At 37.5% G+C, this 13,199-nt stretch overlaps 1 protein-coding gene across 7 annotated transcripts in view; it reads right to left on the bottom strand.

The window, feature by feature from the left end:
- The window catches only part of LTBP1 (latent transforming growth factor beta binding protein 1), a 193,926-nt gene that overhangs the window by 108,769 nt on the left and 71,958 nt on the right, over window positions 1-13,199 (bottom strand). For all 7 annotated transcript variants that reach the window (XM_030499517.1, XM_030499515.1, XM_030499516.1 and 4 more), the window contains one exon: window positions 395-619. In XM_030499517.1, the coding sequence (XP_030355377.1) occupies window positions 395-619 (225 nt within the window). The remainder of the gene's footprint in view (window positions 1-394; window positions 620-13,199) is intronic.

Genomic DNA, 13,199 nt, shown 5'->3' with positions numbered 1-13,199 from the left:
GCACCTGCAACTTTCTATCTAGGTATACTGCAATTTATGGACTCTGTTCAGCCAGAATCATCCTCTTTCTGACAATGTCTGCACTCCTAGAAGAAGGCCCCTGCATTATCCTTTGGCTCTGTAATCTGCATTAGATTCCACTGAAAGCAAATTAAATTTACCTATAAACTCTTTTTGGTAGCACTGTTATTGCTTACTATTTCAGTCACTGAGCAAAATACTTTCTAGTCATTCTGGTGAGCTCATGGCTTAAGTTGTGTGCCAATATTCACACTATGTAGACAGATCATTGTCCTTACTGGTTGGATACCCAAGATAAAATTAATTAAATAATATTAATAAAATTAATAAAATCAACTCCAAAGGAAAAAACATCTATCAAGAAAAAAGTTACCTTTAACACCTTGCTGTCCAGACATCGTCAGTGGTAGAGTATGAGTAGAGTGGATAATTTGTGATCCTACAGCCTTGTTCACCTGTTGTGGGTGATGGTAGAGTTTTTGAGCATTGGTGGTCTGCACAGGGATCTGACAGAGTTTACCGGTGTAATTAGGAGGGCACTGGCATTTATCTCTAGAACTACACTGGCCTCCATTCATGCACGGAAGGTGGCAAATAACTGAAATTTAAACAGAAAGAAAAATTTTGTTAATGACTTCAGCTTTAGTATTGTCTGACCACATATCACTCACAAGTTGAGTATAAAACGAGTAGGGCTGGGCCTTTCATTCCTCCAGCATCTGAGGAATGAATATCCATCTGACATGTGTTTTTAATTGCCTTATGGTAGAACTGCTTCCCTTCCGCTCTTTGTGACCTCTGCCTGTTCACACCTTCTTCCAATGACAAACCTTCCTTTTGACCTCTGCCTGTTTTGCATCTTCTCTCCATGACAAACACGCTAAGCACATTCTCCCCTTAGAAAGTCCAGCTATTTTAGTTCAGTAGGCTATTAAGCAAGATGCTAAATTAATGTACTGCTTGGCTGCACCTCTTAATCACAGTTTTGTACAAGTATTCTTATTTAGTTCATTTCCAAAAATCCTGGACCACTTACACTTCCCTGGAAGACTGGGGAAAAACTCACCAGAGAGTAGACAGCACTAAATTTTCCATTTTTACTTTAAGCTTTGGTTGTACTCTGGAAAACCATCTCTTACTGAGTATCCAGATTTTTGCTTAACATATATCTCTCTGATAAAAGAAGCTAATTTGTATACCCACCCACGCAGATAATAAAAATATTGAGAGATTCTACTCAAATGATTTCAGAGGCAAATTCCAAAGCGTTGAAATATTTTAAGTGCAATATAAAGACAAGGGTAATTACTTCTGTACCAGCTAGTACTTTCACATTTACAACAATATAAATGATCAAATGAAACATGAAAAATGTCAACATCAAATGAAAACATTTCTTAACTCAGCTACAAGCAGTAATAAGGCATGGTTCAGCACTTTCTAAAAATACGATGTGAGACTTTATAATCAACTCCAATCTAGCTGAGCTGTCAACATTTTCAAGAACTAAACGATGTAAAAACAACAGGAAAAACACTAAGTTTTTGTTCAAGACAAACAAAGGTAATTTTTTCAGAAATCAAAGAATTTTTGAGAAATACCATACAGTGTCCATTTGTCAGCTCTAGGATAAGATTCAGACTAAAAATAAATAAATAAAAATCTAGGTTTTGCTGTAATTATGGCCTTTTGCTGGACTGGTGTTGCTTTGTCTATACCAAATTACAACAAAAATGAGAAACTGGGGAGAATGAAAGGTAATTAGGAACCTAGTACTTACTATTCCAAGTGGTGTAACCTCTGGACAACCACACCCTATTGCTATTATTACTACCATAAAACGTCAGTATTGGGAAAGGAACCCTTGTGTTGCGTGTTGCAAGAAGACAAAGTAGGGCATTCAGCAGCCCAAAGAGCTCCAACCCAGCTGCGTAATTCATTTGGCCCAAAAAGAGTGCTCAAGAAACAGTGCAATCAGCCCAGCTCGTCACAGAGCACCCTCATGTTGTATTGACAAGGTCTGGAACGGCAATGCCCGATTGCCAGCTAGGTCCACACGCAAATGTAAACAGCCAGATTTGTTCTTCCACTCTGTTCTACAGATGTATATTTAATACTTTTCTTGTCTTATCTCATATTTTCATTTAATATAAACTGACTGAAAGTACTTCAAGCTGTAGCACTGTGCTAAAAGGCCTAGTTGACTTTGGAAGGCTACCCACACTAGTGCAGGCTTCAGCTTTCTGGGTCCCAGTGCTGTTGGTATTTCATCTGGCTAAATAAAAGACATCCTTAAAGAACGGCTGTTACTTTAGGGCAAAATGAAGGATTTTTGATTCCAGCAGTAATCAAAGCATGACGGCTACTTGTCTCTCTCTGGTACCATTTCTCTGTGAGCAGCCACAAATGAGCAGGTTCACTGTAATGGCAACAACATACTAAGAATTTTAGGTACTTGTAAAGATCTGCCTAAGCAAGGTTGAAAGCTAAGGTGATTTTCCTGCAAAAGTAACATCACACAATAATATAGTTTAAAGTAGCATTAAGGGGACAGCAATTTGGTGTTTTAAAGAAGTACAGTGAAACAAAGGCAAACAAAAATAGTCTCACTGAGGGATGCCTTGAGTACAAGAAACCTATGTTATAGGTCTTCTTCCCACCCTCCCTGGACTCAAGGCAACAAGGTAACACGGAAAATTCAGCTTTTAAACAGTATTAATATACCCAGTATCTCCACCAAAATACATTTCTTTCTTCCAAACTCCTGTTCCATTAAATCAGTGGGTGTCTGGAAGGCCATGCCACGTGCATATCTCTGCATTAAAGGATGGTCTTCAGGCTTTCCTCTCCTGCAGGAGCCCACTGGCTAATGAATGGGCATGTGAAAAGCTTTTGCTATTTTTAAAAATGCTTTTTTTTAAAAAATTTTATTTTTTTTTAAAGTGCTAAAAATACTGGGAAGGTAAAATACTGATAGAAGAGTTCATTCATGTCCCTTTTCGTAACTGTTTGCTATGGATACTCACACAAATAACTTGTGCAAATAAGTGCAAATAAATGCCACTGAAAGGTCTAGTATGAGGTAAAAAATTTAGTGTCTCAGTATTTACACAAAACAGAAAATAAAAATTAGAAGCTGCCCACATTATCACATGAAGCAAATCACTCAGTCAACTGATTTCTGAACTGTTATATTGATTCACATCTCTTGAAGGTTTGGCCTAATGTATGAAGAATGAACTTTGAATGAGAAAACATTAAATATTCTGAGAATATAAAATTCTGTAACAAAAAAAATGAATATTCTGAAACATACGATTGTAAGTTATATACAGCTGTGTAAAAAGAAATAGGATATGATCACCAGGCTAAGCTGAAACCTTGATAATCTCAAATGGTAAATATTATGAGAACTTTTAGAAAAAGAAAAAGAAGAAACACTGAAAAACAATATCTGATAATTTTAAACAGTTAAGAAGCACGCACACACTAATTGCTATGTTTCCTCATGTAGTTTATGGCCCGGAGAAAGGGCTACATTTGATTATGACACAGGCACACACTTCACCAGAGATGGAATTACACACAGACCATTTGTGAAAAGTGAGCTGAAGGGGGGTAAGCCTCCAAAAAGGCAGACGAAGGAAACACTACTTTTCCTTGACAAGGCTGTGGGAATCTCAGGTTAACAAAGACCAAAAAGCCCTGGGGAAAGGACCACTTAATATAGGAACAGGATATAAAGCCAGGGTATATTTGAACAGCTCAGCTTCTGATAAAAGTTTCTTGCTTTGTTTTATTTTGTCATTGAGGTTAAAGAACTTAAACAGAATGGCTGAACACTGTCAGAGGCATAGGGGACATTCCCAACAAAAACCAGACCCAAGCGCTGGGAGAGACCATTAGAAGATGCTGTATTGCCCAACTGTTGCATGTTCACAACTGGCATTCAGACACAGGGCACCCTGGAGCTTGATTCTCACTAGGCTGTTACCACTTCCTCTGAAAACGAGGGGAAAAAGATAAAATAAAAATATCCATTATGATGTGAAACCCTCTAGCTGCTCAGAGTCTGATAAAAATGTGGAGATAGGCCTGCACAAGATGACAAAAAATTTCAGTTCACACATGGGTATCTTACAAACAAAATAAAGTATTAATGGAGCTAAGAAAGGCAACATATTTGTCACTTAGGTCTGCCATAAGCCAAGTCTCTCAATTGTCTCTTAACAATCAACCAACATATGATTGGACAACTTTAACAATTTCTTTATTAAATGAATATATAGCCTTTAGAAATGCAGGGATAGATTTAAATAATTACAAATACACTAAGTATTCTTCTCATCCTCGGGCAATTAATTGGTAATAACAAGCTCTTATTTCTCTGGCATCCAAAGGCCTTAATTGCCTCCCAGCCTGGGAGAGCTTGGTCAGTATCACTGTTCAAATTGAGTCAAACAGAGAAGGTGTGTTGAGATGCCCCCACAGGGAGTGTCTAAAAGGCTGAATGCATATCAAAAGGAGAATGATTGCAACATGAATCCTGATAAAGCAGCCACTGCTATGAGTTGGAAACAGAATAGGTCATGAAACCAACAAAGAAACTAGGAAACCACTGATATTCAGTTTGTCCATGTAATTACATCATCTAATTTGTTTTCAAGGTACGCAAATAACCTTGAACAGCTCCAGATAAACTAATATAATCAAGCCCAAATGTTTTCATTTAATCAAAATAATGTGTAACAAAAATTCCAAACACCTAAATCCTCCTAATCCTTAAAAAATAGCCCACGCTTACTCAAACAAGCCCTTTGGATGGATGGAAACTCCCTTCCTGTAACTAGTGTTGACTGGTTTTGAAATGTTCCTCATCTGACTTTCCATATTCCTTTTCTTTTACACCTCAGGGCACATGCAAGTTTGTCTCATTTTCCTTCACCACTCTTTGCCTTTTCTACTTACATGCTATCGACTATTCAATTACATCAACAGGGTAAGGAAAACCTTAAACTGCTCAATAGACTACAGTATTTCTACTAGATGCATCACAAATCAGCACATTAATTTTGTCTCCAAGCACTACACAGCTATCCAGCATTACTACATGCCCCACAGCTGTTGGGCATCTTTCATCCATGCTGTTACTAAGCACACAGAAAGCACAGGGACTAGCACACAGTTCTACCAAACGTTTTTCCACAGGACAGCGATGCCATTCACTGAAGGGGAGCACTGCCACATGCAACATTGTATTTCGACACCTTTAAAGAGAAACATTCTATCCCAACAACCAAACAAAATTTTTAAAGTAAATCTGATGGTAAGAGCTCCAGCAATGGGTGAAAAATGCTCTTTTCTGTTCACCACTGAAAACAGGAAAGTGATGCCCTGCCCATGTGTGTAGCCTAGTTACCACCCACAAATCCCTTGTTGCATACAACTGCTATTCCCTGACCCAAACTGCAAAGACAGTGCCAGATTTGGTTCCAGACATAAGCAACCCTCTAGAAATAGCTAGTCTGTGCTACTGCTGAGAGAGTAGCCAGGGTATGTGACAAATGGCAGTATTGCATATGGGACAGGCTTCCCGTCACAGCATTTTTTAAATGATATTTCTAGTATTCAACAAGAAATAAAAAATGTTTTGAGGGTCTCCTCTGGCTTCCTTTGCTGAATGCAATCCCATGCATAAACAATGGCTAAAGACAAGAACTCGGGTAGATTAATCCCCTGTAATATGCATAGTAGCATGCAAATATATTTTGAAAGAGTTGTCATATAGAAATCTCTCTAGTAAATAGCTTCATTTCATTTACTGCTAGTTTAAGTAGCTTTAACATGGCTTACACAACTATAGATTCCCCCCAAATGCCATGAATTTAAAGATGTAATATTTTTACATCGAATAATTGTAAATTAGTATGAATGACAGACGATAGAAAACCATAGGTAAGTGGCATACTTCAAACAACATCTTTACTTCGAAGCACTTCAAAGTAAATGCAGGCTGTTTTTATCAGACTTAATGAATAGCATGATGAATACGGGCAACAAAATCTAGTTTGGTTTTATACTCCCAGGATTTTGTTTCTCCTTAGTCTGTTCTTCTGTGGTTACAACTATTATAATATATTCAAAGCTGTTACACATGTTTCTCAGCATATGAACTCTCAAGTCTTAATCTCGCAAAAAAATACAGTGGGTGTATTAACATTCACATTTGTTCAGTGAGAAAGAAATAAAACAACTAAAAACGTTCAGAAGTGGAAAAAAACCCCAAACTTTATGCCATTCAAGGCGGCATGTTTCATTATACCCGACTTCTGACAAGAAAATGATAAAAAAGAACTCTAATATGCTCCTTTATACTGTCGCCTTCACAATGCTTATCAGTAGATGTGCAAATATTATAACAAGGATCTTATCAAACAATTTCTCCTCGGAATGCTGTAATACTTTAATAGAAATCATCCTAAAAGGCTGACCATGATACTGAAGACAATCCAGATTTTTCTTCTGGAAAGAAATAAGATCTGCAACACTGCAGGAAAATATTCCAAACAGCAACCTACCTCAAACCTAATGGTATGGTAAGAAAAAGTATGAATATGCAGCTGCTAAACTGGGTTCTCAGCTATTGTGAATTAACATGATCACTGATTTCATTACAATTTGTCCTATATTTTTAAAATATTATTACCAAAGGATCTTTAACAAAGTAATGCACTCCCACTTGGGAATGGAATCATAAGTTCATGAGTACTGCTGTTTATCCAGACAAGGAAACCAAATTATTGCCAAAATAAACAAGCTTTGTGGTGTTATTCCTGTCTGGATCATGCACGTTTTCTGGAGAATTAAAAAACCCACGAAACAGAAGCCTCGAGGAAAATCAAGAGGTAGCCACAAAGAACAGTCCTGAAACAAATTTAATACTTCCAAAACACAAACTTTCTGCATATAAATGTTGTTTTCTGTAGGCAAAATTATTTTCTTACATTTGCACTGCTGAAGTGATTTTAAAAATCACAACATGGGATAAATGCAGAATGGTAACATTTCTCGGGAATTACATCTAATAACTGCATCTCTCCCTCCCACAAAACAATATTAACGCTAAGCTGCATTGCAGGGGTCATTTTGTTGGTTTGTGGTTGAGTGCATTATGATATTTCAAGACTGTTAACATTAAAGATATAAGCAAACGTCAGAGTCCGAGGATAAACTCAACTAATAAGGAATTCTTAAGCAAGAGAATGAATCACATTCAAGTGACCACAACTGTCTTTATGCCACTCTAACCCAGCTGCAACCACATTTGACTCTGTGAAAGGTCTAAAGCAGCAGGGTGCCTCTAAAAATTCCAGAGTAAGGAGACCTGTGTACATGCCACATACAGATGTACACACCTTCCTTCTATAAAAAACTACTTCTTTATCCAGAAACTACTGACAAGGATACACGAGTCTTTGGATTTTTTTGTTTGTTTTTGTTTTTCCCCCTGCAAAGAGCACCCTAAGTTCTCAACATGGTAAGAAAATTGGGCTTTAAAAACTGATTGCTTTTGGGAGAGGACAAACTAACCTCAAAATGCAACCCTAACTCTACCATATTATGGTAGAAGAGATAGAATACCTGTATTTCAGAGTGAGGAATCCAGGCAGAACAATTAAAGGGAAGAGTTTTAGCCTCCATTTCCCACTGATGGTTTAACACAGCATTTGTCTGCCAATTTCCAAGGACATGCAGGTTGGTGCCTTCCTTCTTCCTCGCTGAATCATGACTGAACACTTCCAAAAGTAATTCAAATCTTTTCACACTTTTCCACTCTATTCCTAATCAATTCTACTTTAAATTTTTGCTTGTCAAAGAGTCCTTACCGAAGAAAAATCTCATATGAAGACTTAGAGAAAAATGCAAGTAGTTTTGAGGACTGGATTAAAAGCAGTGTTCTTAGCTTGAGCCTAGTCTCACAACTGAACCCTGTAGAGTTGAGAATCACTGAGTAGAAGAGCAAGTAGTAGTCACTAAAGCTATCTGGACAGGCATGATTTTACACTTGAAAATATGCTGCCAAGAATCCTGGGGAATTGCACTTGCTCTAGAAGGAGTCTTCCTCTCAACAGAAAAAAAGAAATTCCTGAACAGCCTTCTCTTCCTCTCACTCTCCCTACTCTATGAAATGCCATGCTGCCTGTATTCATAATTAAAAAAAGAGACATTGCACTAAGGAAGCTCAATAGCTGTTATCATGCCTATGACAAATTTGATGATTTATCAATTCAGTTAAAGTTGGCGTATGCTTACATTTGTGAAGAAAAACCTTACTGATACACTATGTCTGTTGTAGCCATAAACATTTTCAGGCTGCAGCCATACCATTTTACAAAATAAACTTTCTACACTTTTTCATAGACAAACATGCATTTTCTTTGCACTATGCATGTTGACAACATAGTTCCAAAACCAGGAATTACAGCAGTTTGTTTTTTGTTTGGGGGTTTGTTTTGGTTTTTTTTTTTTGGGGTTTTTTTTTTTTGTTTTTTTTTTTTAATTATACTGCAGATCTGGAATAATACATTTATAATAAAAAAGAAACACTACAAAAGAGAGACTTGCTGCTAGAATGCAGTCTAACTGCTCTTCACTGTTGTTCTCACAATTTTGGAAAGATGTATCTCTTTAAATGAAACTGTACCTCACTAGTTCTTCTCAAACTCCTCCATGTATCACCATTGACACCAAGCTTTAACAAATCATGTAAAACTTTAAAGCCTAACTGGAGGAATGTCTGTGATGCTACTTAATGCAGCACTGCATGGCAGTTACCAAGGAAGACAAGTAGAAGACAGCATCGCAAGATCAGATCACCTACATCTTCAGGCATTTTACACTTTCATACCTCCCAACAGCAAGCTTGCCATTTAAAATTCATTCTCTTAACTGATAAGTACAGTCTCAGCTTCTTAGTTGATCATTATCTCCATGAGTAATTGAGCTTTGTGTGAGCTGCTGAGAGGTTGTCCAGGGATTAGCATCATTTAATGGCAGTATCAACTCACTATAAATAATGCAGTAACTAACAAATGAGGTATAGACTAGGAAAGAAGAACTGTTTACTTAGGAAAAAAGGGGGAGGGATGCTGTCTTCCATGAGGATGGAAAGCTGTGAGATCCCATCACAAGGAAAACCAGAATCGAGTAGGTACTGCCTTAGTTTTCTGTGTCTGTATTAGAGTTGAACAAATTTAGAAATCTCCATTGCCTGTAATGTAAGTTTCAACATGCACCTCATACACAGATGCTGATATTTAAGCTGTTGCAGTCTACATGCTTGTCCCACTAGGTATCAGATTTTTCATTATGAAACCGTATCAATAGCGGGGTATCATTCTTTAATGAAGGCTACAGTGCCAACTATGGAAGATCCTGATACTGAAGACTGGAGAGCAGGTTCAGATCATAAAGGACAAAGCCGCAATACATTTTAGAGAAATATACCTTTAACACATCACACTATTTGGTAACCATCAGACAAAATGGCAAAATGTCCCAAGAAACATGTCAGCAATTGGTCATGCCCCTGTTACGCAAAGGCTCTGAAGACCACAGAAGCAGCAAAGCTGACACTGGCCAGGTACATCAGCATCCTTACCATTCCTGGCAACTGAATAACAGGTATTTAAGCTGACATTCATCCCGTTTAACCTTCTGTGCCTCCTTGAGCTAAGTTAGGTGTGTTGTTTCCTGAGGTTTCGCACTCTTTCAATAAAGAGAGGCTCACCCAGCAGGCCATTCAGGCCATCCGTAGGCCAACCTGCCATGAAGGTGCCTCTCATCACCACCTACTAGGCTCCTGACTCAAGCACCTCAGTAAGATTTGGTGAGTGGGATGAACCCCCCCAACCTTAGATCCAAAGGGTCTATGAGCATGATCCACCACATCCCATACCACAAGACATCCTCTGATAACAAAATTATGTTTAGAACAGAAAAAAGAAAAGCCACAAAAACTATAGTCATTAAAATAATTTCCATCACTTCCAAGTGTCAGGAGACTGCTCTCTGATTAACATTACCACAGTGCCCATTTTTGTGTGGAAAAAGTTTATGAGAAGAATAAAGTAGGAATAGATTCTTTCAAGTGGATACCCATTAACATACAAATAATAGCTCATAATCCTGACTTCCCTGGACTAGTTAAAAAACATAAGCTATCTAAGATTTTCTGGCCCTGGCTACATCACAAGAAATTGGAAAGTTTTCTAGGGAGTTGACTTTGAGGAGGTGACACAATATAGGTATATTGGGAAGGATGTTATTCAGAGTTTGAGTAATAAATTAGATCATAGGAGACCAGCAAAAAGCAAGAGACTCAAATCCTGGAGTTCTTAAGGGGGAAAGGAGCAGAGGCAGTGCTAGTGAGTAGGAAGGATAAAGGTTACTCTGCAGAGAACGTACAGTTGGAAATCCATTAGAAACCATACCATTTCAACACTTCTCATTGTGGTTCTTTTAACAATACATAATAACTGCATAAATTGTTGCACAAGCTGTGTGAACCTAAAATACAGTCAGCACTCTGACTGCTCACGTCCAGTTCCAAGCAATTAAACTGTGCACCCAACTCCCCTGAGCCATACACAACGCCACTGACAAGCTTCACACCGCAGCTGTACCCGACCCTGCATGCTGCAAGGTACAAAAAAAAGCCTTTGCCCCCATCTTCCCAACAGGCATTCTTGCACCTATATAACTTTTGATTAGATTGAAAAAAGGTATGTTAGCACCTATATATATACAGCATCTGACATAATAGGCTGAATTTAATGTTATCAAATAATAAATAAAAGAGACACCATTGGACACATCGCATGTGCAGAAAGGTAGCATTACAGCTTATGTCATGAAGCTGAACTTCTCCAGTGGTGTCCAAAGCAGGGTTTGCTCAGCCCAGGTGGTGTGCAAGGCAACCTACTGGGATGCTGGAAAGAAATACATTTTGTACCATCAATAAATAATTTTCATGGTTACTTTCATCCATTTTTAATTTCCATTTTGTGTATGTGTTATAAACCATATATATACATATGATATATGGAGTAGCACACAGAATTTATAAATAAATATAAATATATTGGAAGTGTGTGCTCTATACAATCCACGGACAGAGGCAGTCTCTCTCAGGGAGAAGTCGAAGAGCTCATGCTCCTAAGTTATGACAAGAAAAGTTGTTGAAAGTTCCCCTAAACTTCAAGTATCTCAATAATACCAAATAGAAAAAAATCACTTCCATAGCTCAGCTTATAATCTTTAATTAAACTTAACCAGCATGACAAATTAACAAAGTATTTAGCTGAATAAAACACAGATGAGAAACACTCTCCGTGACTGGGTTTCTTAAAACTCAACCCCAGCTTCATTAAAATCATCCTGTGCAAGCAGCAAATACCCAATTTTCCTTCTATTCATTGACTGGAATCCGTCTAGACTTCGTAAGAGGTTTGTAAAAAAAAAAAAAAAAAAAAAAAAAAAGGAACACCACAAAAAAACCCCCCCCAAATCTAAAGACCCAAAAAACCCCCTCAAAACTTTACAATTCCCACAGACTTCAACTTGATTCATATTTGTAAAGTAAATCCCTTGTTGAAAGTTCACAGTTCCCAGTTTTAAGAATTCAGATTTTTTTTATGGATAGACTAAAAATCTATAGAATTTAAATGTGTGTGTAAGGAATATATAGTTCATATTTTAAAAGAAAGATCCAGGAATCTGTGTGTCTACACTACAAAACAGGCCTCTCAATTACAGTGATACTCAAATCTAAGAACTAATTATAGGTGGAACGGATAGGTGAAAAGCTACAGAGGCTACACTGTGCAGAGACAGGGTAATTATCTGGAGCAGAATAAACAAAACCAAAATAGACAGCAGAGGGGCCGAATGAGGAAAGACTGGAATCAATAGCGCAGTGAGAGCTGCTTGCTTCCTTCTGGTTATGCGGTGTTCAAAAGGACACATGAAATACAAACCCATTTGCTAAAAAAAAATCTACCCATGATAAATGCCATATTTTAACCAGTAACGAAATTTGTCAGACTCTTGTGTGCTTGCATAATTCAAATGCAACTTTCCTCTTTTTTAAGCCAAAGTTGGCATATACTTGATCTTCAGTGAGGTATGTGCAAAGACATTTGGTTTAGCCATAAAAAAATTATAGCTGTACAAGGTAGTGTGTTTATTTGAATATGCAACAATGTAATCATTCAAATAAATGCTCTCTTAGTTCTCTTTTTACAGTACTTCAAGTCAGATGTACATAAACTAATCCCTATAAATTAAAACCATATACACTAAAATAAAGCATTATGCATTTTAACTTTCTGTTCTGTTTTTGCTTTAACTTTGAGGGAACATACTCCATGTGGTTTTGAATAGCTGCAGGTGTGGATTTTGTACCATTTCCATTTGTGGTTTTTCCTATGACTGCACATCCAAAAACTGTGTTCTCTATAATATACGTTAGGTGAATGCTTTGAGAACAGATGGACTTTTGCTTCACAGTGATGGTCTGAAGTCCTTAAGGTGAGCAAGAGAGTGGAAATGAGTTGCTAACTGGCTTGTCTAAGTTCAGCCTCATTAAAATCATCTGGCCGAACAATCCATTTTCTTTAAATTAGCATCTGGCCTCTGTTAGAAGGGAAGATGCCAATTTGAATAATTATTTTAAGATTATGAAGAAAGAGCTCACAGATGCTTAAGCTGTATGGTAGAAACCAGAACTATTTGTTGATGACAAGTACTGATAAACACAAGGGGGACAGAAAGCATTCCTTCTGAACAGATGTGGATATCAACAACAACAAAATCCTTTAGATATAATTCTTCTTTGTAATATGAGTATAGGTGGCCAATGATTCAAAATGCACTAAGACCCTGAGTGCTGCTCAAACAGCAGAGTGGTACATTTACATTACAGAAATTTAGACCGCTAATGGTTCGGATTATGAAAGCCTACACTACAATACCTGGATTGTAAGTAAATTAATCCATTCTCCTGTCTGCTCAAATTTACTTTATAGAACAAAGGGAGATTGGAAAAAAAGGAATTTCTGTTAAATTGATGCTCATGATGAGTGGTTCCTCTCTGGTTGTTTTACGTTGGCTTTTCA

This window comes from Strigops habroptila, chromosome 10, assembly GCF_004027225.2.
Source record: "Strigops habroptila isolate Jane chromosome 10, bStrHab1.2.pri, whole genome shotgun sequence".
Lineage (NCBI taxonomy): Eukaryota > Metazoa > Chordata > Aves > Psittaciformes > Psittacidae > Strigops > Strigops habroptila.
The sequence above is the reverse complement of the archived record's forward strand: the minus strand, read 5'-3'. Positions and strand labels throughout refer to the sequence as shown.